We start from the raw sequence: 26,495 nt of genomic DNA on the forward strand, positions 1-26,495 counted from the left end.
GATTCCTTTGAAATTGCATAGAGCATTGAACAACAAAAAAGACTACCTATTCTGCCTGGAGGAGAATCTTAAACAAGCAATAATAATAATAAAATCCATTCCGATTTAAATTCAAAGGAAAGGAATATGACTATATAATTTGCGTACAGCGCACATGTAAGAATACAATTAAGAGACTGGTATGTTTGATTTCACTTTTGTCTGACGATGTCACATGATATATTTAGAGCCTGCATTTTAAATCATTTGGTAACTCCTTATTCTCAAGGTTCCGGAAGGATCCCTGTTTTTTATTTTACCAAAGATATACGTCCCTCTGACAAGGAGAGCACCTGGCCTCTTTAGTGGGAATTTAATTTTTCACCCATTTTATTTCTCGCTACTGGTTCTTACCTGTTTGGATTTAACTTGCCCTTCTGCAGTGGTGGTTGATGGACGTTTTTGAAGAAAATTGACGATTGCCTTGTACAACTTTTAGTAATACTCAATTACCAATTTCGTCATACACAGCTGGGTATGATGACAATTAGGCTTTTGTCTAGTCAATGATGATGACAAGCCTATGTCTGATTTTATTTTTTAATTTTTTAATGTTTCAATAATGCAACAAACGTCATCAAAATGGGCAATCGCATGACTCGTGAACACTTTTTCGGGATGTGTTTTTTCTACGAAGACAAAGTTTGTGAAATTTCTCCAGCATTTCTTTGAGTTTTGCTGTTGGAATGCTCGCTGCTTCCTCCACGTCTGCCTTCTCGTTATATTCCTCCTGTATTGCCAGTGTTGCATTAACTCTAGTCCCTTCAGATCCTCCGTTGAGAGTTCGTTTTTGTGCCTCGACCGTCAATGTCCTCCTCACTGACCACTTTTGATTCACACTGGTAATTTTCTTGGTGGCATGATGATAAAACAGAAGCTGCTTTATCCACACTTGGACGAACAGCGGACAAAAGTTCATAAGAGAATCTTGAAACATGGATAGTGGTTGTTTTGAGACAGCCGTGAAAGCCCAGTGGAGTGTAGCGAGATTATAAAGTAAGAATCAATGCATCCACAACAATTTCAAAATAAAATGACGGATATGGGAAATGTAGTGACGTTTGGAGGGCAATTGGGAAACTTGGATCTTGTTTTCGTATCTTGAGGCACTCATTTGCATATAAAAAGCTTACGTTACCTGAAAATTTCATACCTAGAGGCATTCGTAAGTACAGGTATGACTGTTCTGTCTCTCTTCAACTGTAAATGACCTATATTGTTAAATTTTACCATAGGCACTATTGATTAATTATCTTTACAAATTAGCATTTCTTTTTGACAATCTTGCAAAATTGTGTAATTCTGAAGAATGTGATGTTCGGTTTATACTAAGCAATGTTGTAGTACAACACAGAGATGTTACTGTTGCATCAAAACGAATCAAAGAATTGAATGCACAATTAACAGAACAGTCTGATGTTGACTGTTGGTATTGCTAGTACTTTTGTAATTTCAAAACTTGTCATTTCTTTTAGTGCTTTAGATTATTTCTACTCCTTGAATGTGAAGGGATTATTTTTACTTTTATTGTATGCTGGACTCTCAATGCTTTGTACTGATGGGTTTGGACTGACGGATCCTTGCGCTTGAGAGACCAAGATCGTGAACCGTAGACAAAAGAAGAATTGCAAGAATTTCAACTGCAGACAAAGAGTCAAAGAGGATTTGATTTTTATATTTATTTCTAGATTTTTCTTAGCATAATCAATTAGCATAATCTCCAGCCTCGGGAGGCCATCAAGATTATCAGTCACCATTTTGTGCCATTTAGCCACACTTTCATCTACAACGCCACGTCACAGACCTCTGCTGCGCTACAATTGTGAGACAGGTATACATTCTAAACCCATTCACAAAAACACAAGATGGACATCCTAGTATATTTTCCTCTCCAAGATTTTTTTTCTTTTTTCTAAAAGACTTTTGTCTTTAAATCGAAGTCCCCCAAAGATCATCGTCCTCGCAGCAAGTTCATAGCAAGCGAACGAATACTTTATGCGTACTTCAGCGCTACCGAAACATTCATAAATGGTAGCAAAGGATAACACTGATAAATGATACATATGATGATAATAAACTCAACAGATATCTACAAGCACTGTGCGCAAAGGTTGCATTTTTTTAATGGAGATAATCTGCGAAAAAGCCAGCGGAATCTACATGGACTTCAAAGCAAACCAAGCATCTCAAAAAGACACCAGCAAAACCCTTCAAATCAAACTAACTGGATGAAACGAACAGTCGGTTCTGACTAATGTAGAAGCAAGACGTTCCGCCTCGAAAGCCGCGGTGGAATACATTAACATCTTTGCCTCGGTTATTGCATAAGAAGATTTAAATTTAGTGTAACGTAAGGTAGAATTTTATTTTTAAGTGTGTGTATAGTAATCTAAGTTGATTTAGGTTAAATATAAAGTTTTAGTTATGTTACGAGCACATCCGTCAAGTCTCTCCTGTCTTTTCTCTCTCGTCCGCGCACTCGATTACCGTCTGTCTGTAATAAGTAATGTCACATTTTAGTATTGAACATCATAACCATAGATATTTGTTACTTTGTGTAGGTGGTGAATTAGAACCAATAAAAATAAGTTTTTCAATTGTAATGTCCTGTTTTTTGGTGGGTGGGATAGAATTAATTTGCATTTAGTGGTTCATTTCTATGGGAAAAGTTGATTTGAGAACTAGAAAATCGACACGAGCTCAGTCCCAGAACGCATTAAGCTCGTATCTCAAGGTATTACTGTATTTGTAGTGCCCTTTGACCACTAGGGGGCAAAACACAATACATCATTTGCTAAATTTGTTTCAGTGGCACTTTTAAAAAGGCTTTAAAATAGGGAAATACAGACGCTCCCCTACTTACGAACGAGTTAGGTTCCGAGTGATTGTTCATAAGTTGAATTTGTTTGTAAGTTGATTCAGTGCTATATTTTGTATTATAATTTATGTTTAAGGCCTATATAAGTATATTGAAGTTTGATATAAGTGCATTTGTATGTTTAAGGCTTGTATAAGTAACACGCATTGGTTTGTACTGAAAAAAACATTTAATAAAATGGAGAGAATATGTACAGTACTGTATATATAGAGAGAGATTTATGTATTAGAAACTGGCCGAAAGAAGCGATCTAACGACGATTGCAGTTTTCTTTTTTTCATCATAAATGATGCGGTAGCACTGTATGGCATCATTCAATTGATTGGCAAACTTTGTGCAACGTTCAATATTTGGGTCCTGCTGCTCGATCTTTCTGTTTATAAATGGTACTGACGGTCGAACGATTCAAGTTGTACATATATGTGCAACGCTCACCACTCTCACGCGCATCAAGCTTCGTTATTATTGCCACTCGTTTCAAATGAAATGGCTTGCCTCTTCCTTGCAACTCCCTCAATAGAAGCCTTTAGCTTTTTACCAATCATATTCAATAATGGATGCATGAGATATTTAATGATACAAATGAAAAAGGTTCTTTGCACACTGGAGATACATTCACGCACTTCCGCATTGCAACGAAGAAGAAGGTAGATGCTGGGTGAGCTGAGCTCTCACAGCGCCAGGCGTCGGTATTAGCGGCGGAAAGAAGTACTACTCTGAAAAAGACGTGAAATACAAAATTGGACTTACGAACATTTTTCGACTTAAACGCAATTTGCAGACATGTTCGTATGTACCGTTGTTCGTAAGTTGAATGTTCGTAAGTAGGGGAGCGTCTGTACAGTATAATAGCTGGCCCATCAGGTTTCAGATGTTGTGGGCAAGCTCAAACAACACCCTGCTCGATTGTTTGTATATATAGCAATCAACGACCTCGACTTGCTGTGCCTGCAGAATGTTGTATAGTTTGTTTCCTATACCTCAGCAACTCATCATCCACACCAATGAGGCTTGCTTAGAACGTAAATGGTGAGACTCCTCTCGGACACATTTTCGGCGTGAAACGCTTAAGGGTGTTACATCAGTGCTTGTAAAATCCTTTCTTGCAGAAATAATTTTAGGCTCCTAATACTTGTTTCTTGCAGAAATTCATTTTAATTAACTCATGTGAATCAGAGGACTGTACAGACAGATGGTTAAGTAGAATATTACAAATCTTCTTTCTTCTTTAGAATGATCTGTCGTACAATTTCAGCTACTTTTGGTCGTATTTCTTCAACAGAAACTTTCGGTCCCCAAGCATCGACCACTTTTCCATCTACATCAATAAGGTATTTCCAGAAATTCCAGTCTGGCTCCTTACCAGAGGCCTCTGCATGGGATCAAATGAGAAAATTGAGATAAGTTAGGTGTTCTACATTTTTGTCCTTTTCCACAACTCTAGTTTCCAATCTACATTCCATAATTCCACTATCCTCCTGACTACCAGGAAAAATGTTGTCCAATCACATTTATTTTGAAATTCCCCAATCTATGTGAAGTAATTGGAATACTGCAAATGAAATTTGGTATCATTGGAAAGCTCTGAATGTCCTCTATAGAGCACTAAATGAGTTACTGTGATTGGATGCAATAAGTGGGAGATATTTAGGTTTACAAATATCCTCGACAGAGGACAAATTTGAACTACTGGTAGTCAGGAGGCTATGCTACAGCATAGCTTGGAAGAAGGTATTTCTATCATTACTACAAGAAGAATAACTGACAAGTGCATAATATTAGCCACCACGCAGTGAAATGTGCACTTAATTCTCATTTAAAGTGACTTTTGGCTTTAACGATGTGGCACCTATATCTATGAAAACATGCTGTTGTAGTAACATGGTTTGATTTTGACCAGGGTATATCTTTACCTTATCTTACAGTGATTTGTGTACTTTATTGTATGATTGATGCTTTTATAACACTCTTGGTTTGTATATTGTACTTTTTAAGCCCTGGTAAATGACATCAACAAACCCTAACCCTTACATACAAGTGAGGGGAAATCCAATATTTGTGTTTTAATAATCAGTACAGCAATGGCCCATTGAAGAAATACAACCTACAAATGGGTTCTGTTTATTACCTTATAGGACAATACATATGTAAATAGCATTCCTGTCAACTCTTGTCCTTATTTTGTACAGGATTTGAAATCTTTTTAATGGATATGGAAAAACACAGGAGTAAAATAAAATTTGAAAAACTATATGTTTTCTGTGGGATAGACTGGCCAGTTGGCTTAATAATTGTTTCTTCATGTCGCGCCATGTGGCCAAACTGGTTTTACAATTGTTTGTTAAGATCGTAAAATGTAAGATAGACTGGCCAAACTGGCTTGACAATTGTTCGTTCACATCGTGGAATGTAAGATAGGCTAACTAGCTGGCCTTGCATTTGTTTGCTTGTATTGTGCGATTTGGCAAACTCGGTTTGCAATTGTTTACTTGTATTGTGCGATGTGGAAAACTCGGTTTGCAATTGTTTGTTCGATGTAAGATAGGCTGCAGCAGTTTGTGTGAGCTATAAAAACATCTTATTTGCACAAACTTAAAACCTGCAAATGTCTAACCATATTAGCCCAAAGTTTGTTGTTTGCATAAACTCTGTTCTTCATCGCTGCCATAGGAACTTTACCCTGTTTTCCTATATAAAGACTGACCCACTGTTTATTTGGAGAGAAAGTTGCAAGGACAACAGACTGAGCGTGTTCGCAGCTGTTAGAGCTCTCTCCCTAGATCCTGCAGTCCGGTAATAAACCTGTTTCCTTTAAATTGATCTCACTCTTTCTTAACCTGTTCCTGAAGTTGTGTTTTCAGATCTATCATACTTTGGTGCCAGAAACCCGAGACCCAACAGCCAACAATTGCCGGAGCGACGACGGAGCACGACGACAGCATCCTCCATTGAAAGGGTCAACCCGACGGACATTCCCTCGCCGCTCCGGCGATCTGGTGACGGGTCCCCCGAACTAGGGCAGGTTCGGAACGAGAAAGATCGTGAGTTCACCCTTTGATTTCTATCTCCGTGAAGTGTGATAATTTGAATTAGTATTATCACTGCGGTAGTGTTGAGTCGGGGACCCCACTGTTAGGTTCATCCAATTGTAGGTTTATCCTTAGGTTTTTCCGTATTCAGCTTTCAATAAAAAGGCATCGGAAGTCACATCTACATTTAATTCTTGCAAGAGAGAATACATCCATCCGCGTCTCCGGCCAAGATCATTCTAACAACTCGAAGTCCGTTTCGCTAATTTATTCATAAGGTTTTAACGCCATGCCCCACAGAAGTCTAAACATTCGTAGAGTCTCACAACAATTTTGCACAGTTATCAAAACAATTGTACGTCCTGTCGAATTTTCCCGAAACAGTCCTTGGTTCCCAAGAGCGCTTGTTGTGAGTCCTCCTCCCGAAGCCGTAAACAGTCCTCAGTTCCCAAGAGCACCTGTCCTGAGTCCTCCGAAGCCGAAAACAGTTCGCAGTTCCCAAGAGCAATGGTTGTGAGACCTCTCCATGCCCTGTCCTCTTGATGTGAACCAGTCCTTACTTTAGCAAGGCATGCATTAAAATGGCTTTTATTAATGCCAATAACTCTAACATAAAAGCACAGCGTTCAACACATATATGTATTGTTTAATATTGTTACACATTCAGGATGAGCATTACTATTCCTAATAAGCAAATATATTGATTACTATAGTAAGCATGTTTATAATAAGGCTTTCTATTCCTAAGTAAGCATTGCAAACACATTTATAATAATGATTATTCCAACACCCACTAAGAGTGTTGAGTCAGGGACCCCACTAAGAATGTTGAGTCAGGGACCCTACTAAGAGTGTTGAGTCAAGGACTCCGCTTGGTGTGACCAGAAATATTGGGTGAATCGCGAAGTATTGAGATCAATTTCGGTAAATTTAGAATATAATTGTTGTTTAAACTATTAAGTAAGTGATTAATATGGGTCGGAAAGCGACAAGGGAGATGGGTTTGTTGCCGGACTGCAGAATGAAGATCGGAGGGTTGGTGACGTGGGGTATGTGCGGATGCGTAGTGTGGGGGGTTGCCTGTGTCTGCCGCGATGGGTGGAGAGGCATGGTTTCCGTCCCAATTTGAAGGATGTGGAAGGCTTGATGAAGGATATGGAAGGTTTGATGGACATAGAAAGGGAATTGTGAATAGAAAAGATTTTGGTAAGTGAATAGAAAAGATTTTTGTAAGTGAATAGAAAAGATTTTGGTAAGCATGAAGAAAAGAGTAGTGCATAGAAAAGAAAGTTTGGGTAAAGCAGCTGAAGGTGTGACAGAGAGAGGGAGAGAGAGAGAGAGAGAGAGATTGGAAAAAAATCTTTAAGGAAATGCATTGAATTTGGGTTAGCAGAGGGACTGTGCTTCTCAACAGGAAACGGACCAACGGTGGTGCCAGGTGGTGCCTTAAACTGGGAACGTCCATACCAAGTGTTCCTGTCCAACCAGCAGACATTAAAATAGCCGAGAGGAGGATGTGGATCCACCTTTTGCACTGTAAGAAGGTTCTCAGTTGAAACGTTTGAGGAGACAGGTGAGATAAACTTTCTGACGTAATAAAACGAAACGGCAACCACTCCAATATTGATTGGAAAGATTATTGCTCAGCGAGCAATGCCATAAACCATAGGGAACTCTTTTATATAGGTTTTATTGTCTCCATATGCAAAAAAGGTGAAAGCGTTTCAATTGAGACTAAACCTTCTTACAAAGGGTTAAAATAAACAACCAGAAAAAGAGAAACTACAATGGGAAACAGAAGCAGCCACTCAACGCGAGAGCGGCCTCTATGCAAACAAGCCATCCGTCCCACAATCATTGTTTGAAGTAATTGCCAAATTGAGCCATGGGCCGAGGCATGTCTCAACAGGGGGATGATCAGTATAGTACAACAAACAATGCATGTTCCCAGAGGTCTCCAAACCTACTTAAAAAAATTGCAGAAACTGTCTCACCTGCTGTAGACACAACTCTCAAGGCAATGAACGACCCAAGCGCGGAACAAGGCAGACAGGGACATATCCCTTTGAGGTTCTGAACATGGATTTCATTGAGCTGAACCAAGGTGGCATATACAGGTACTGTCTGGTGGTCATTGACCAAGTGGGTTGAGATATGCCCATCCGAGAAAGCTGACGCCAGGGCAGTCGCAAAAACCATATGCAAAAAGATCATTCCAAGCCATGTAATATCAAGAGTCATTTGGAGTGATGGTGGTGCTCGCTTCGTGAGCCGCGTGATGCAAGCTATGGGAAGGCATCTTGGAATCGACCTGAGGTATCATTGCGCCTGCCGCCCCAAAGTGCTGGACTCGTTGAAAGAACCAATGGAACAGTAAGATTCAGACTGGTGGTGGAGGAGACAGGAGAAACAGATTCTCTCACTCAGTGGTTATGCAAAATGTTCCAAGAAAGAACTGTGATAAATGCAAATGATCTGCCGACATCTTCTCGGTCTCCCACACGGGAGGTCCTGTCCCCAGGCGACCTGGTACTCGTCAAGGTGATAAAAAGAAAATTCTGGTCATCTCAAAGTTGGGATGGATCTGTGACCTGTGATTTTGACCGCTAACTTCACCAAGGTGGCCACCACCGTCAAAGCTGATGAACAAATGTTGGAGCTCACGACGATGATCCAGTGTGGGGCTTTGATGTCCCCTTCAAACACAAACACTGGTCAGTCTCCTCCAAAATCCTGATGGCTCTTTTCGCCTGGGTAGGAGCGGCAAGGAACGCCCTGCGTCTGGAGACCATTGACTGCAGGTTCTGGGCCTGTGTCGGCACGGCAGTCCGGCTGCAGCAAGGCCGAGAGGCCCGGGTAGCCGCCATGGCCCAGGTGATTTTTCAGGGCCGCCCTGCTCTTGATGGAGTGGCCGCCCAGGGGGGAGGTGTGTGTGCCGTGGTGGGAGACTCGTGCTGCGCCTTCATCCCTGCCGGTGCATCCTGCTCGGTCCATGATGCCCTGCAGGCTATGAGGAACATGCAGAGCGCTGTGACCAGAGATCCGGTTCCACAGCGGGGATGCTTGACTGGTTCCTCTCGGGCTCATGGACACAGACTCTTTTGAAATCCCTAGTACCATTTGTAACTGTTATTGCTCTCGTGCTTGTTATCCTAACCTGTTGTTCACCCTGCTTCTCAGCTTTGATCAAACGTACCATTAATGCCACAGTTGAACGTACCATGATTGTTGAAACCCAGCTAATGTTAACTCGTATACACATGCAACAATCCATATCCCAATCTGACCCTGATGTCGTGCAACTGTCTGACACTAATTAATATGTCTTTCCTATTCTGAGACACCAGACGATCTCCTAAGCGGGGGGTCAAGGGAGGAAAACCCTCAACTGCGTGAGGGTTTTCGCCTCTTTCTGGTCGGTCTATACTCCAGTTCGAAGTAATTTGTGAAAAATTTCGTTCAAAAGTAGCGTCGGTAATGAATGAAGTTTCAATGTTTTTATAGTCACAGCAGGAGGGAATTGTGGGATAGACTGGCCAGTTGGCTTAATAATTGTTTCTTCATGTCGCGCCATGTGGCCAAACTGGTTTTACAATTGTTTGTTAAGATCGTAAAATGTAAGATAGACTGGCCAAACTGGCTTGACAATTGTTTGTTAAGATCGTGGAATGTAAGATAGGCTAACTGGTTGGCCTTGCAATTGTTTACTTGTATTGTGCGATGTGGCAAACTCGGTTTGCAACTGTTTGCTCGATGTAAGATAGGCTGCAGCAGTTTATGTGAGCTATATTTTCCTATATAAAGACTGACCCACTGTTCATTCGGAGAGAGAGTTGCAAGGACAACAGACTGTGAGCGTGTTCGCAGCTTGTTGAGCTCTCTCCCTCCATCCTGCAGTCCGGTAATAAACCTATTTCCTTTAAATTGATCTCACTCTTTCTTAACCTGTTCCTGAAGTTGTATTTTCAGAACTATCATACTCATACATTAGTGTCAATAAAAGGACAATTTCTTTAGGCTTTTCAATACTTCATTTGCAACCGAGAGGACAAACATGACTTTTTTCTCCTTGCATGATGGGTTCCCAAACAAATTCATTGAAATTGCGCATGGAAGGCCGACAGGCGGCCTAAAAACTGGCGACACATGTAATGCCATGTTTGACCAGATGGCTGTGCCCCGCAATGTTGCGCATTGAATTTTAGCACCGCAGAGAAGATGGCTCTTTAAGCAACCGATTTCAGCAATGATGAGGAAGCAGCCATGACTTCAGTTTTCAGAGTGGCAATCTGCATCATACAGACAACAAAAGTCCAAAGAAAGAAGGATAAAAATGATTACGAGAAATGTCAAAATTGAAATATGGCAGCCCCAAGGACAGGTGGTTAGTGTGTCGGCTGCATAGTTCTCAGGTCAAGGGTTAGATGTAGTTGGGTCCTCCGTTTTTATCCCCATCCCCAAAACAGCCATATTAGGCTTGTTGAACACAAATTTCCCCTGGGTATGAATGAATGAGTGTGAGTGTGAATGGTTGTCTGTGTACGTGTGCCCTGCGATTGGGTAGCCACCGCTTGGTGCCCATAGTTAGCTGGGATAGGCTCCAGCACCCTCCGCAACCCTTGTGAGGAGAAGCGGTTTAGAGAATGCATGAATGAGTAAAGGCGCAATAGTGTGAGAATGAAGACATACTAATACTACAGATTAAAATTGCAATATTACAAGAAGTCATACATTGTAACTGTAATAACATTACAATATTAAAGTTATTCTGTTGCTTATTTTTCTGTGACTTAAACTGGTTGAAAGTTGTTTGAAAGCTTCACAGGCTGAGATTTATGGTGATACTGCATGTTTAAATTCATTGTACATTTATTATTTTGTGTTAAAATGTTTCATTCATCCCTTCATTTTCTATACCGCTTATCCAAGGGTCGTAGAGGTACTGGAGCCTATCCCAGCTAACTGTGCCACAGTGTGAAGTGGTTGCCAGCCACTGTACACAATGAGACGAACAACCTTTAACGCTAACACTCATACCTAGGGACAATTTAGAGAGAAACCGGAGTACCCTAAGAAAACACAGGATCTTCAGAACCCATCAGCGATGAACCCTGTGAGATCGCCGTGTTAACGACTCAAACACCAATCCGTCGTGTTAAAATTTTAATTTATAATTTATGAACTATTAAACAAAGTCACGTTATCAGTATATATTTATGTTAGGTTTCACAGATCGTGAACCATGGTCGGACCCAAACACAAGGACGCAAGCAAATACATGTACTACGAGTATAGTGCACTAACAAAAAACTGACTGTGGCAAAGTTCTCAAAAAATAACAAAGACTTCAAATAACAGAATCAAACCTGACGGAGAGCATGTTGGGAAACAAAGATCACAGGACATGGACATGAATGACAAACGCAGACGATCCGACAAGTACTGACAAAGTATAAAGACTAAAGTATAAGAGAAAGTTTCATACTCATCTCATCTCATTTTCTGAATCGGAGACGGACAACCATGCACACTCACACCCATACCTAGCGGCAATTTAGAGTGTCCAATCAGCCTACCATGCATATTTTTGGAATGTGGGAGGAAAGCGGAGTACCCAGAGGAAACCCACGCAGGCCCGGGGAGAACATGCAAACACCACACAGATGGACGTGACCTGGATTCGAACCCAGGACCCCAGAGCTGTGAGGACAACGTGCAAACCACTTACTTCAACGGGCCGCCCTGGATTCATACAGTATCTCAGAAATACCACGTGCGATGATTTTTCTTAAGATTTTTCCCTTCAAATAAACATTTGTATTCCCTACTAAAACCGTGAATATGGCGGTGAAAATTGTGAATCGGGGGCGTCTCATACGAGAGAAATCCTAAAACTCAACGATTTTAAGGCAATTTTAAGGGTGCGGCTTATATGCAGAGGTGTCTTATATGGGAGAATATGCGGTAGGAGATTGACCAGGGGTGGGTAAATGACAGGTGAACTCAATGGGCAATCACAGGGACAGGTCATACGGGGAAAAAAACGCAAGGAACGGTCTCTGGAGGGACAACAGCGCTGTCACAGGACGCCTCGCCCTGAACAGTCTCTGAGGGACGACAGCGCTCTCGTAGGACGCCTCACCCTGAACGGTCTCTGTAGGGACAATGGCGTTGTCGCAGATCGACTCACCCTGAACGGTCTCTGCAGGGACAATGGCACTGTCGTAGGTTGCCTCGCCCTGAACGTTTTCTGGAGAGGTGACATCAATGTCGCAGGTCATGTCGTCCTGAATGATTTCTGGAGGGGTGATGGAGATGCCGCAAGTCGACTCACCCTGAACAGTCTCCTGAATGGTCTCTGGAGGGGCCACAGCGATTCCGCTGGTCGTTTCGCCTTGAACGGTCTCTGGAGGGAAGAGGGGCGACAGCAATACCGCCGGTCGCCTCTCCCTGAACGGTCTCCTAAAAGCACGATTGGCCGAAGGCCGCCTCGTCCTGGAAACCAGGATGGGCCGCATTAGGAAATGTAGTCTCTGCTGCACTTTGAAGTCTGCTTTGGCAGCCTTGATGCCTCCTCAGGATGGCACAAGCTGTAGAGTGCCTGTCGCCGGATGTGAAGGCTGCATCACTGGCCTGGAGGAGTACACGGGCCTGGCTGGTCACCGACGGTTTCCAGTTTGAGTACACCTGAATGGTATTTTCAACAGTGACCATAGGCATGCGGCATTTGATATAATACAGTACTGTGTCTGTGAATGTGCCCAAGTCCTTATGGTGGAAAGTCTCGCACTGTGTCTGTTCAAAGCAGTCTTGGAGTCGGGGGAGGGCGTCGTCAGGCCAGGTAATAATGGTTCTTTTGGGCTGAGGGGGGTGTATGCTGGGGCCATGAACAATGAGAGGTGGTCTGACTGTCCAATCGGGATCTCACTGACATGAATTTGAGGTCCGGGGAACTGTCTATCCAGAACAGTGCTGTTGTTCTTCTTTTTAACCTCAGTAGCCTGAGGATTATCCTCAGCAGCGCTAGAGCTGCGACTGGAACGTGGATTAGTTCATCCAGGGAGTTGCCCAGGCCGCGATGGTAGCGTTCGGTTATTAAGGCCGGACAGCGGAGCCATAGGTGTTCAGACGACTCAGTTTCCTCGTCGCACAGGCGGCAGCGATCCAAACGGCGGAGCAGGGGGTGGTGACCACTGCGGAAACGAATCAGGTCTGTGCGGTCTCCTTTCGGTAGGGCAAGTTCTTCCTCTGTGACTTTTGTAGTGTACCGTATTTTCACGACGATATGGCGCATCGTATTTTTAGCCGCAGTGTCAGTAACGAGTGCTATTTCTGTATTTTAAACACAAATGACGCACCGTTTTTTTAGACGCATATATATTATATTTGGATGAACATCGAAACGCAATAGCGCTGGCTACCGGAAGCAGCCTATTTCCGGGTTTTGGTGCGCAGTGACTGCTGGGATATATAGTTCTTGCACGCTACACCCACACGCTAAAAACAAGTTTTTAAAAAGGCAACGGAAGCAAAACTGAGTTCAGTTGTACTTTATTTAGACATTTTACAACTTACTCACGTCTTCATCACCCACAAATCCATAAAAGTCCTCATTTTCTGTGTCCGAATTAAACAATTGCCCAAACGAGTCTTCCAAAAAGCCGGGTCCCCTCTCTTCGTTTTCAGAGTCACCGTCATTGCCATGTGGCTCCTTAGAAATGATGCCGCCTTTTCAAGCCTCCGGGAATGACGGCAAGCTCCGAGTTCATTTTCATGACTTGGTTTTTCGCCGTTGATGTGAGATGAGCACGCATGGAGTCGCAAATCAAAAGTGACGGAGAGTCGTGAAAAAATCCATCGGGTCGCTTGACATACACCTCACGTAGCCATTCTCTCTTTCTCCTCGTCCATCCACTCCTTTGGATTCGCCTTCACGGTGACGCCGGCTGGAAACTTTTCTTTCGGCAGCGCCTTTCGCTTAAAAATCACCATTGGTGGTAGCTTCTTCCCATTAGCATGGCAAGCGAGAACGACAGTGAAGCAGACTTCTCGTGCCCCGTTGTTCGTATCTCCACCGTGCTGGTCCCCTTCTTCTCAACAATGTGGTTCATCGGGATGTCAAAAGTCAGCGGTACCTCGTCCATGTTCGTTATGTGGTTTGGCTGTATAAGTTTGTTGGTGCAGTAGGTGCGGAAAACGGCTAGCTTGTCAATGTAGTCCGCCGGAAGTTGCTGCGCCACGGTTGTCCTCACTCTAATCGCCAATGGTGCCGATCGTTTTCCTTGGAAATGTTCAATGTTCAATTCTTCCGCGAGCGCTTTTGCCCTCAGTCAAATGGTGACTGTGGAGACATTTCTCCAAGCTGCTCTTAGACCAAGAATCCACCACTCTAGTTGATCTTCCAAGCCGGGCCACCTTGCCTTGTTCCCACGGAAACTCAGCTTCCTCTTATTGACTTGGCGAAGCTCCTTCTCCTGCTTTCTCCATTTGCGAACCATAGATTAGTTTATGTTGAATTCCCTCGCCGCTGCTCTGTTCCCATGCTCCACTGCATAATCGATGGTTTGAAGCTTGAACTGTGCTTCGTAAGCGGGCCTCTTTGTAGAATTATTCATTCTTCGTTTTGCAATTGAGCACATGCATGCCCACACTAGTGTATATATAGGAAGCTTGTAGTTAGCGTCTTCTCCCACACCCCCTCCCAAGCCTTTCCCCACCAACGTCCGCCTTCTCTCTATATAAGAAGCATCTCGGCAGGTAGTGCTCAGTCAGGCTCCGGAGCTTGGCGCTCGGCGCTCACACAGGGCGCTCCGCATTATAAGGCGCCCTGTCTATTTTGGAGAACATTTGACTTTTATGTGCGCCGTATAGTCGTGAAAATACAGTAGGTCTGCAAAAGGCCGTTCTTCACGTTGTTACACCATCCTTCATTCACGTAGATGGAAAGCCCACCGGCTCTGCGAACTCTGGGAGGCTTGTGGTCGCGGCGCTGATGGTGGAATGTTCCAGAAATATTTTCAAGTGCAAGCTCCGGGCGACGTTACGGCGAACGCCATCGCCCCTGTTATAAAAATAAAGCCATTAGGGCGGCTAAGATGGCTGGATGCCCCGCAGGAGCAAAAGGAAGTTGAGATACCATTCAAGTCCAGGCGGCGAGCTGACGCTGCCGCCCCTGGTCCGAAAATAGAGACCTTTGGGCAGAGCTGCCAACTTCTTCGGAATTTACGGAGTTTACAAGCTCCGGGACTCCGGAGAACCTCCCTAAAATCCCAAAAAAGTGTCACAATTTTTTTAAAGCAACCAGTACCAAATTTCCAATTTAAATGTCTCGAAATTCACACCGGCTTCCGCATCTTACTTTCGCAGTTGGTTCAACTGCACTATAAACCAGATGAATTCGGTAATGAGTGCATTGTGAATCATCCGAGTTATACGTTCTGACAAATGATTCGTCCTGTGCGACCTCAGCGTGGCAATCGATTCGGAATCGTTTGCATTGGTCGCCTCTATCGCTTTAACATTTTCATTTTTTTCATAAGGAACGTATTATTACGGCTGACTAAACCACAAGTCTTTTGTTTTGAAACAAATCTTATCATTTCCAGGGTTGTTCTAAAGGAAGTAGATGTACACAGCAGTGGTAAGTCTTATCAATATGCCTACTCGGGGTAAGCGCAAAATGGATGGCAATTTGGATGGAACTTCTAATAAGAAATCCAGACACTCGCGGAGGTTTATTGGTTTGTCTTCGACGAAATATCCCATGTTGAAGACGTCTCCAAAAGGACCAACATTTGCACATTGCACAAGTGCGACTCCAGCGTGACACATAGTTGACGCACGTAGAAGGAAACAAACATAAAGATAAACTTATTTCCATTTTGCTGTACTCTTTCCAGTTTGCAAAAACAATTTTTCAATTAATGTAAAATATGATAATAAGAGTTTGATTTAAATTGTCCTACATTTTTTTTAACATTTGATATCGATTTTGAGTGAATCGCATTCACTCCGGAAAAACTCTGGAAATGGGATCGACGGAGGTTGGCAGTTCTGATTTCCTCCCCAAAAATGGCAATGAAGATGAAGAACATGGTCTTAGTACCGTATTTTCACGACTATATGGCGCACCGCATTTAAACGCGCAATGTCAGTAACGAGTGCTATTACTGTATATATCTCAGCATTTACCGCGCACCCGAAATAGAGTCGGGGGCTGTAAGCCGTAGTTGCGAGAGCTGTTGCGGCTCAATATTGATCCATATATAATATATTTATATATATAGTTCGCAGTCTAGCTCTGAATGCTCTGTTGACGCCAACATCTAGCGGCAGGAGTTCTTTTGTAAATATATATATATATATATATATATATATATATATATATATATATATATAACATTTTTACACTGTTGCTAATCAATGAGTATGCATACAGAAGAGTCTAATGGTGAAAAATTATGATTAAAAAGGTGCTAGATATAGTGTCAGGGGCAAAGTGCTGCTCCTATTGGTATGTTCGGGACACAGGTCTCTCACCAGCGGTTCCCGTATTTTACAGATTAGCGGAGACCCATATACACCCATCAAAAAGAGCCACATATGGCTCCCGAGCCATAGGTTCTTTACCCCTGTGATATACTCAAGCTATAAAAAGCTTTGATGTAAACCTTTTATTCCAAGATACGAAAATAATCCTATTTCCAACATTTTGAACGAAATGAAACATCACTCCAAAAGTAAATACATTTATATTTAGATACATTTTTTTTGGGTAGATCTGCTTTCCCATTGGCTAGCTTGGAAGCTCCGTCTCCCAAGAAACCAAGGTAAGTCTGCTGTAGGCAGATGTTAGCATGCGTGGTGCCAGCTCGAACCAAAAACAGAGCACTCTAGGCGGAGGCAAGAACCGTCCAGGCCACTGAAAAAATGTGAGCACAACGGTCCAACCAAAAGCCCCGTTTCTGGGCACTTTTTGAATCTTTTTTTAGGACCATAGCGAAGCAGCAGTGAGTTCCAAGGTCGTGTGCTTTCAACCTTCGCGCGTGACAGAGTTGTTTTTGAGTTTTTCTGAGTGTGCGTAACATAATTTTAAGTTGTTAATTTTAATGTTCGCGTGCGTGTTTACTCAGAAGCAGCTCAATTCCACCCCATTGGAAAATGTCCATTCATTTTAAATCTTAATAGATAATGTTCTTGTGTTTTTCTACATACGCACACACATACATACATACATATATACATACCATACTACTTTTCGCGCCTATACAAAAATACAAGTACAGTGGTACCTCGAGATACGAGCTTAATTCGTTCCGGTACTGAGCTCATATGTCGATTTTCTCACAACTCAAACGAACGTTTCCCATTGAAATGAACTAAAAACAAATGAATTCGTTCCAACCCTCTGAAAAAAACACCAAAAACAGGATATTGGATTGGAATTTTTTTTTATCTGTTCTAATTCGCCATCTATTAACAAAGTATCACATAACAAGTGGTTAATATTACTAAAATGTGTTTAATTGTACTAAAATTATACGGATTTCGAAGGGGGGAGAGAGAGACGGACAGAGAGAAGGGGGGAGAGGGGGTGGGGGCTATTTGCACGGCAAGCACTCGTAACACAACATAAACAAATTTAAATGAACTTGGAGAACGATGCAGACACACTCAAGAATAAGTTTAATCGAACCTAACACTAAACTTAATTCTAATTTTGTTTGACATTTTGATACCTTTCTTCTCCCGGGTTTGCTCTTTTTGCCCCGCCTCCACACTGACTTTCAGTCAATATCGAGGGTTGTTTGAGTTTGCATTCTCCAAAATATTCCCAAAATGATGTACACAAATGTTCTCACAATAGGATATGGGACGAACACTTGCCAACGAGAAGTAGTATATACGGCATTCGCACTGACTCACGGGGAAAAAACACTGATGCAACGCACAAATGCAACGCTCCGCCCAGTGCTCTCAGAGACATTACACGAGGGAGTTGCGGGGAGAGAGACAGTGCCCATGATGTTCTTATGAGCAGCATCTCGCGTCCGGTGTCTGCTCGTATATCAAAATGTGTCTCGTATCTCAAGATAAATATTTGCCCGAAATTTTACTCGTATCTCAAATTGCTCGTATGTCGGGCCACTCGTATGTCGAGGTACCACTGTACAATTATCAAGAAGTGTATTTATTAAATATTACAGTTATAAGCATATGAAAAGGCTGTAATGTATTAATATCTAAATATAATCTATATATAAAATATAATAATATATAATCTAGATATATACAACATTGTAAATACTTAAAATACTGTACTCAGTGAAAGTAGTTCCTCTCCGCTTGATATAAAATAAAAAAAACGGATTAATGGGAGTTTTAGTCCAAGACCTCCTGCACAGTCCAGTAGGAGTAGGACCTTGAAGGGCAGCCCCCCTTTTAGGGAGGTACAGCTTCGCATTAGGGATATAACAGTTTAAGAACCAGTCCTTTGTTAGGGCTTTTGTGATTCAGGCTTTCCTGTTGCTCACCCAGTAGGGTACTCGGACGTTTCGCCGAAAGACGTTTGATCGACGGACGTTTGGGCGACGGACAGTTCGCCAAACGGACGTTTGGTCGACCGGGCGTTTGGTCGACCGGGCGTTTGGTCGACCGGGCGTTTGGTCGACCGGGCGTTTGGTCGACCGGGCGTTTGGTCGACCGGGCGTTTGGTCGACCGGGCGTTTGGTCGACCGGGCGTTTGGTCGACCGGGCGTTTGGTCGACCGGGCGTTTGGTCGACCGGGCGTTTGGTCGACCGGGCGTTTGGTCGACCGGGCGTTTGGTCGACCGGGCGTTTGGTCGACCGGGCGTTTGGTCGACCGGGCGCTTGGTCGACCGGGCGCTTGGTCGACCGGGCGCTTGGTCGACCGGGCGCTTGGTCGACCGGGCGCTTGGTCGACCGGGCGCTTGGTCGACCGGGCGCTTGGTCGACCGGGCGTTTGGTCGACCGGGCGTCTGGTCGACCGGGCGTCTGGTCGACCGGGCGTTTGGTCGACCGGGCGTTTGGTCGACCGGGCGTCTGGTCGACCGGGCGTCTGGTCGACCGGGCGTCTGGTCGACCGGGCGTCTGGTCGACCGGACGTTTGGTCGACCGGACGTTTGGTCGAACGGACGTTTGGTCGACCGGACGTTTGGTCGACCGGACGTTTCGTCGTAGCGGGATTCGCGTGCTCGCCCGCCCCCGGATCGTGTGTGTACATGTTTTTCAATTTCGGCCCACGGGGCATAGACAGTACAGAACATGAAGGAACGAGCCTCCAATACTGAAGAGATTACGAGTAGTATAATTCAGAATTGCACATCTAATTTTCCCTTAGTGTCAAGTGGATCTCTTCCCCAAAATGAAAGTCTTGGCAGAATGATTAGAAGGCAGAGGGCATTCACAAATGGCAACGAAATAACAGACGAACTAAGGGTTTCGTTAAGAGGGGAGAGATGTTTTAGTCGAAGAGGTAGATTTCGTTTTAATGGCAACTGACACCAATCTCGATTTATTGGCAAAAAGTATGCACTGGTTTTGTGACGGTACGTTCGATAGTGCACCTGCCAACCATCAACTATATACCATCCATGCTCTCTTTGGAGAAAATCATACTGTTCCACTGGTATACCGCATCACAAAATCTAAAACTCAAAGAACATATGATTCGGTCAATGCCTTTGGAGAAAAATTCAGGCATGTGGCCTACAAAATTGGTATAGTGACCCAATGAATACTTTCGTAATAAAAAAACTTTCAGCACTGGCATTCGTCCCAAAGGAGGATCTGGCTAGGTCAGGGGTCTCGAACTCAATTTACCTAGGGGCCGCTAGAGGCCGAGTCTGGGTGAGACTGGGCCGCATCAGGATTTCCACAAGAAAAGCACTGATAAAACATTCCAACGTTATCAAATATCTTTATTTTTTAACAAAAAATAATGAATTAAATAAATTAACTTAAAGATGAATAAAAAATAAATCAATCAGTAATACAAAACCAAATAATACTAATGAGCATACAGTAGATATACACTGGCTGGCCAAGTAGAGAAAATGAATTATTTTTATTCCGTTTCAAATGTCTGTATTAACAGCTCTTTAACCTTTAACTTTCTGAACTTGAATGGAACATTGAACATGAAATATTCTGAACAGGGCTTCTCTTGCCTACTCCTTGCTGCTAGAGACCTGGCAGCGCTTCTTCTCACATAGTCACATTTGGCTTGAGGGAGGAAGCAGTGGAGACCCTCAGTAGAGCTTGAAGATGCTCATCAGTAAGTCTGGACCTGTACTTGGACTTATTGAAGTTCAAGGTGGAGAAGAGCTTCTCACACAAGTATGTGCTCCCAAAAAGGCACATGGTCCGCTTGAACCTTCGGGAAAGTTCAGGGAAGCTGGGGGTCAACTCTCTCAAAAATTGCCCAAGCTTGTCTGCTTCTCCACTCACCTCCCTGAACTTGGCTTTGAGTGCAGAGTTGCACTGCAGGTCAATGAGCTCCATTTGAAGCTCAGGAGGGGCATCTTTCACATCAAAGGAGAAGGGGTCCGCAAAAAATTGAAATGTGGCTTTGTGTGTCTTGAAGTCTGCAAATCTGTGATCAAATTCCTCCTGTAGCTTCGAAATGGCCTCAACATACTTCTCACCACTGAATGTTGTGCCTGCATCCACGAGAGCTTGCATGCTGGGAAATGGCAAAGGTTTGTCTGAGAGAGCTGGGCTTTCCATAACACAAGTTTAGTGCAGAATGCTCTCACGTTGTCATAGGCAGCACTGACAAGTTGCCCCTGGCCTTGTAGCTTCTTGTTCAGTACATTAAGCTCATGTGTGATATCAACAAGAAAAGCCAAGTCCATGAGCCATTTGGGATCACTTAGCACAGGATCAATCAACTCACAAACGGCGTAGCTAGCTTTGACTGCTGCATTACTGTCTTTGGTAGCCTTCTTGAAGAAATCCTGTTGCCTCAGAAGACGTGTTTTAAGACTGGCAACCTGGTTGGCTCTCTCATCTCCCTGGTATTTTTCGTACTCCTCAGCATGTCTCGTAGTACAATTACGTTTCAAATTGTATTCCTTGTGCACCGCAACTTTTTCAGTGTAAATGAGACACGTCGGGGTGCCCCTGTGTTCAACAAAGAAATATTGCACTCCCCACTTTTCTTGAAACTGTCTGTGCTCATCACCGACCTTTCTCTTCACGGCAGCCTTTGAAAGAGACATCTCTGGGGCTCTGTAATATGTTTTTCCACTTGGAATGAGTCTCGGGTTGATCTTTCACATTCAGTCGCGCGGGTTTGTGGCGCATGTGCACTTTCGCTCTCCGTTTCAATCGCGGACCCCTACAGACACTGACACAGGCTGGATCACGGATCATAGCGCCTCATTCAGTTCTATGCTGAGAGCAGCGGAGGAGTGTGCGCGCCGAGCGGAGTGATCGGCCTCACGGCTTCTCCTCCGCCCAGCTGATTGGAGGAATGAATGAGTGAGTGAGCGAGGCACTGGACAGCTCCGAACCAAAGTTCCCTCTAATTTTTTGTTGGTCTGAGCAGAAAGACAACCTCCCTGAGCGCACTGAGTACCAGTGTGAGCGACATCATCGGTACTCGGATGATTCGCCTAAAGACGTTTCGCCGACGGACGTTTGACAGACAGAAGGTCGCCGAATGGACGTTCCACCGAATGTTCATTCGGCCGAACGGAGGTTTCGCCGAAACGGGATTCGAACGCTCGCCCCGCCGGATCGTGTGTGTACAAGTTTTTCAACCTCGGCCCGCGGGCCATATACGGCTCGTTAGGATTTTTAATCCGGCCCGCCGCCGGTGTTGTCCAAATTATAGTAAAAATCAATGTTCGTCTACCATCAATGGCAGCCCGGGAATAAGCACTCTTGGGCGGGCATGGCAGTCCGGGAATAAGCACTCTTGGGCAGGCAGATGTAGCAGAACCGAGCCGTAAAATGACAGCAATCGGGTCAAATCCATCCTAAAACAGCATTTAATGATTAAATACAAATACTGGATGATATCGCGATGGAGGCAAAAAAACGTCTATAGACGTCCATTCGCCAAACGGCTCAAAATGCTCTCAAATTCGGTCAAATCCAGCTGAAAACAGCGTTTAATGATTAAATACAAATACTAGTATTTGTATTTAATCATTAAACTAACAAATACTAGTACGACCTGTCCGTCTGTCAAACGTCCGTCGGCGAAACGTCTTTAGGCGAATCATCCGGTCACGACATCATCATTGCTCGCTATGGCATACCAGTATCACACCTGCCACAAGCAGGTGCATGTCAATGTTCCCTCTAATTTTTCATGTAAAACATGCTGTAAAACACGAAAAACATGAGTGGACAGAGCTACTGCCACTGGCTGCCACTTAAACGGCGGCATCATGGGGAAAGGGGTAAAAAAAAAAATAAAAAAAAATTTAAAAAAAAAAAAAAAAATCGATTTTTATTTTTTACTGCGCGCCATATGATTGCTACTGCGCAGAGAAGACGAGAGTAGTGCGCAATTGCGCACGCGCGCAGCTTAGAGGGAACATTGCTCCGAACACAAGTGTCATTCATATCAATTTTGCGGGCCGCACGAACATTAATCTTTCATATTAAGACGGGGGCCGCAGTTGGCCCGCGGGCCGCAAGTTTGAGACCCCTGTAGCGGCTAGGTGCTGTTTTAAGGGGAAGGCGACGCTGTCCAGGTTTTGCTATCCCCTTATGGAATGTTAGAGAAAAGACCTTGCTGTGAATACCACACACTAATAATTCTGTTGAAGGTTGGCACCTCGCATTTCAACGTAGAATGTCAGTCGTCCATCCAAATTTATCTCGTCTTATAAACAAACTCAAATTAGAGCAAAATGATTGGGAAATACGAACACAACAGGCTTTGGCGGTATTATGCCCAGAGAGACCAAAAAGTCATACGCAGCTGTTAATGAACGGTTGAAAAAGCTCACGGATGACTATGAAAACCCGGATCGATTTGCAAACAAAGTACAGTACCTACAAGCCATTGCGCATGATTTGTAAGTTTTACTGTTTTAATAAAAACTCCCATCTGCGAATTCCCTTTGTACATAATTTGTAAGTTTGTATTGTATTTGTAATTTTTGTACATAATTTGTAAGTTTGTATTGTATTTGTAATTTTTGTACATAATTTGTAAGTTTGTATTGTATTTGTAATTTTTGTACATAATTTGTAAGTTTTTTACTGCTTTAATAAAAACACCAACTGTGAATTTGCTTTGTCTTTTTTCAAATAATTTTTTTAATAAAATAATTTTACTTATTGCCTTTTATTTTAATGTGAAAGTTCCGGGCTAAAAGTATACTAAGACTTTTATTTAGCCGCAGTCCGGCTGCCATTGATGGTAGACTAATAACAGAAATAGCAGCTGCACCTCAGTCAACATGAATCGGATGTCTACCGCAGTCAATGGCAGCTTATTGATAATGTGTTTAATTTGGGACAATAATAGTATAAAAGAGGCAAGTTTGTCTATCCCAGGGGTAGGCAAACTTTTTGAATGGCAGTTTATTGATAATGTGTTTAATTTGGGACAATAATAGTATACATTTATTTACAAATTTACTTTCAACATTAAGTACATATTAATATTCAACGAAAGAGAGCAGTCTTTAAATTGAGAGCGATGAGCAGTACTGCAAGGCAAAGGGAAATAAATGAGGTCATTGATTTTTACTATAATTTGGACAACGCCGCGGCGGGACGGATTAAAAAGCCTAACGGGCCGTATATGGCTCGCGGGCCGAGATTGAAAAACATGTACACACACGATCCGGGGGCGGGGCGAGCGCGCGAATCCCGCGACGACGCAACGTCCGGTCGGCCAAACGTCCGGTCGAACAAACGTCCGTTCGGCGAACTGTCCGTCGCCCAAACGTCCGTCGACCAAACGTCTTTCGGCGAAACGTCCGGTCACGACCCAGTAGACAGGCAGCAAGGCTTTGTTCTTGTTGTTTGAAGTATGAGGACGGTCAAAATTGTAGATTAAGGCTGGCTTTACCATGAAGCCAGCAGCATTCCCACACATAATGAGCGTCACGCGATCCTTGTTACCTTGAACCCTGCCATGTTAAAAAAAATGGTAAGATAACTTAAGATAACCATTCTCTTCAATTATGTTAGGTAACTCTTCCTTGACGTACCGTTTTGCTGTATTTTGGTCTCCTGGGGAGGCCTCCCCATACCGTGAAACACTTTGTAGACTGTACCTCTTCTTAAACTTTTCAAACCAGCCTTTGTTTGCAATAAAACCAGCAAGCTGATGTTCATCTTCATCGTCTTCATCAGGAGCTAGGCTTTGGTTCTAATCATGTTGGAACCCAGAGGTATCTTCTCCCGATAGGGCATTTGCCATTTTAACGATTTTATTTTATTCCTAGTGGTTACCACTCGCTTGGAAAAAGACATCGCTGATGTCTTCTGAATGTTCGCTTCTTTATGTAACGCACTGTAGATTCATTTATGCCGTAATGGCGTGCTACATGAGCATTCTTATTCTGCATCTTCAGCAAATCTAGCAACTTCACTTTGTCCGTCAATGTCATCATTTTTCGTTTTGTCTTGGGCTCAACGGATGCCTTAGATTACGCAGGACGCTTAGGAGGCATTTTCAACGGCAGCGATCCAAAATCCAGACAATGCTAGCAAAAAGCTTGGTGTAGTCTTTCTGCACGCGATGTGAATGTAATCCAACAAAACAGGAAAAGGCAAGACGACGTCCTTCTTGGCTGTTTCTATTATTCGGCGCATCATTCTTTGATGGTGAAATACACTTCTTCTGCGCTGAGTGCCACCCATCTCAGCGCTGAAGAAGACTTCTGCCATTTTTCATCTCCTGTCTTCCGCTTGCAAGTTTCAGCGTCAATTTTGAACAAAAAAACGGGATGTACTGAAGCCGCCAGATGGTGAAGAATCACACTATGTTAATTCAATGTAAAGTACATATTTCTTCATGAAAAATCAAACTTACGAAACATTAATAATTTCGTAAGTAGAGGTAACACTATTTCTGTCAGCAGATATGTTTTTTTATTAGTATAAAAATATTTTAATAAGCATAAGAAGATCACACTAAGTAGTTGGCGCGTTGGCCTCACAGTTCTGAGATCGAGGGTTTGATCCCAGGTCCAAAGGCTCTTCCTATGTAGAATTTGCATGGGTTTTCTCCAGGTACTTCGGTTTCCTCCCACATCCCAAACATGCGGGTAGGCAGGTTGAACACTGAATTGCCCCTAAATAGGAGTATGAGGGTGAATGGGTGTCCGTCTCCTTGTGCCCTGCGATTGGCTGGCCACCAATTAAGGGTGTCCCCTGACTGGTGCCCATAGTTGGCTGGGATAGGCTCCAGCACCCACCGTGTCACTTGTGAGAATAAGCGGTATAGAAAATTAATGAAGGAAATAAAAAGAAGATTGCATGTCCATAAAAAACATCACTTTATTAAAGAAAGACGAATTTCGACTGGCCAACATGCATCCTCCACCAAGTTTGACAACCAAGGCTCCGAGTAAAGCTGGGTGCTGTTATGTATTCAAATGTATACATTCACAAGCCTGTATCTCTTTTGGCTCTGCTCAAGCTGATCAAAGTGTCTTGTTTGTATTGTCAGTTGGATTGCGTCAGTAATCACAAGTATGTGGCCCTTGTGTTTGCTTTCAAAATAGTTGTTCCTTTGTTATCCAAGTTGCAATAGGCATCTCAAAGCTTAGCATGGGGCTGAACAGAAAACGAGCAGTTGTAGGAACGAGGTTGAAAGACAATGCTAATTAATAGTGCGTAGGAAAGACAGAGACAAAATGATTTTTGAAAATTATATTGTGACCTCTTTTCTTTCAGTATTAACTCTTGATTCTCTTTGCATTTAGTCATTTCCACGTGCCACCCATCAAATGTTTATCAAAAATCTGGCCCCTTTATCCCCATAAAGAGCAGGGATTTACTGTTTACACTGGAATTGTTGCAAAAAAGGATTGTATTGACGATCCTTTTTCTATTACTAGTGAATATAAACGACTACAGACCCACCAAACACTCATGTAATATCAATGTTGACTCACCAAGAAGGTATTTATAGAGATTATTGGCTCCCGTTCCTACAACAGCAATTTTACTAAACAGGGGAAAAGAGACTCTGTACACGCTGCGAACAAAGCTATCTATCTCCTTGTCACTGCCAGGTTCCTGCTGCCCAAACTGGTTGCAGGGGAATGCCAAGATATTAAAGTGATAAGGACCAAAATCCTGTTGCAGTTTCTGAAGACCTTTGTAGTGCTCCTCTGTGAAGCCGCATTCACTGGCCACATTCACAACCAGGGACACCTAAATGAATGAAAGAATCAGACTCAAATCAAAAAGAAAGAATAAGCTCTGTGTACAGGCATACTGTAAATCAGGGGTGCTCCTAATGTCGATTGTGATCTACCAGTTGATCACCAAGGTGCTATTGAAATATCACCTGAGTCTAAGATTTGATTTACTTCAGGCCTGAA

General features: G+C 43.2%; 1 protein-coding gene across 5 annotated transcripts in view; it reads right to left on the reverse strand.

The window, feature by feature from the left end:
* Positions 1 to 1,703: 1,703 nt before the first annotated feature.
* Positions 1,704 to 26,495, reverse strand: part of gpx7 (glutathione peroxidase 7) — a 69,810-nt gene continuing 45,018 nt past the window's right edge. Inside the window, exons 2-3 of one of the 5 annotated variants that reach the window (XM_077594657.1) lie at positions 26,064 to 26,325; positions 1,704 to 4,289 (exon numbers count right to left, since the gene is read on the reverse strand). In XM_077594657.1, the coding sequence (XP_077450783.1) occupies positions 4,126 to 4,289; positions 26,064 to 26,325 (426 nt within the window). In that variant the 3' untranslated portion in view covers positions 1,704 to 4,125. Of the gene's footprint in view, positions 4,290 to 26,063; positions 26,326 to 26,495 lie in introns of those variants that run through there. The other 4 variants (XM_077594653.1, XM_077594655.1, XM_077594658.1 and 1 more) reach the window with 4 other exon arrangements.

The sequence above is a fragment of the Stigmatopora argus genome, chromosome 24 (genome assembly GCF_051989625.1).
Source record: "Stigmatopora argus isolate UIUO_Sarg chromosome 24, RoL_Sarg_1.0, whole genome shotgun sequence".
NCBI lineage: Eukaryota > Metazoa > Chordata > Actinopteri > Syngnathiformes > Syngnathidae > Stigmatopora > Stigmatopora argus.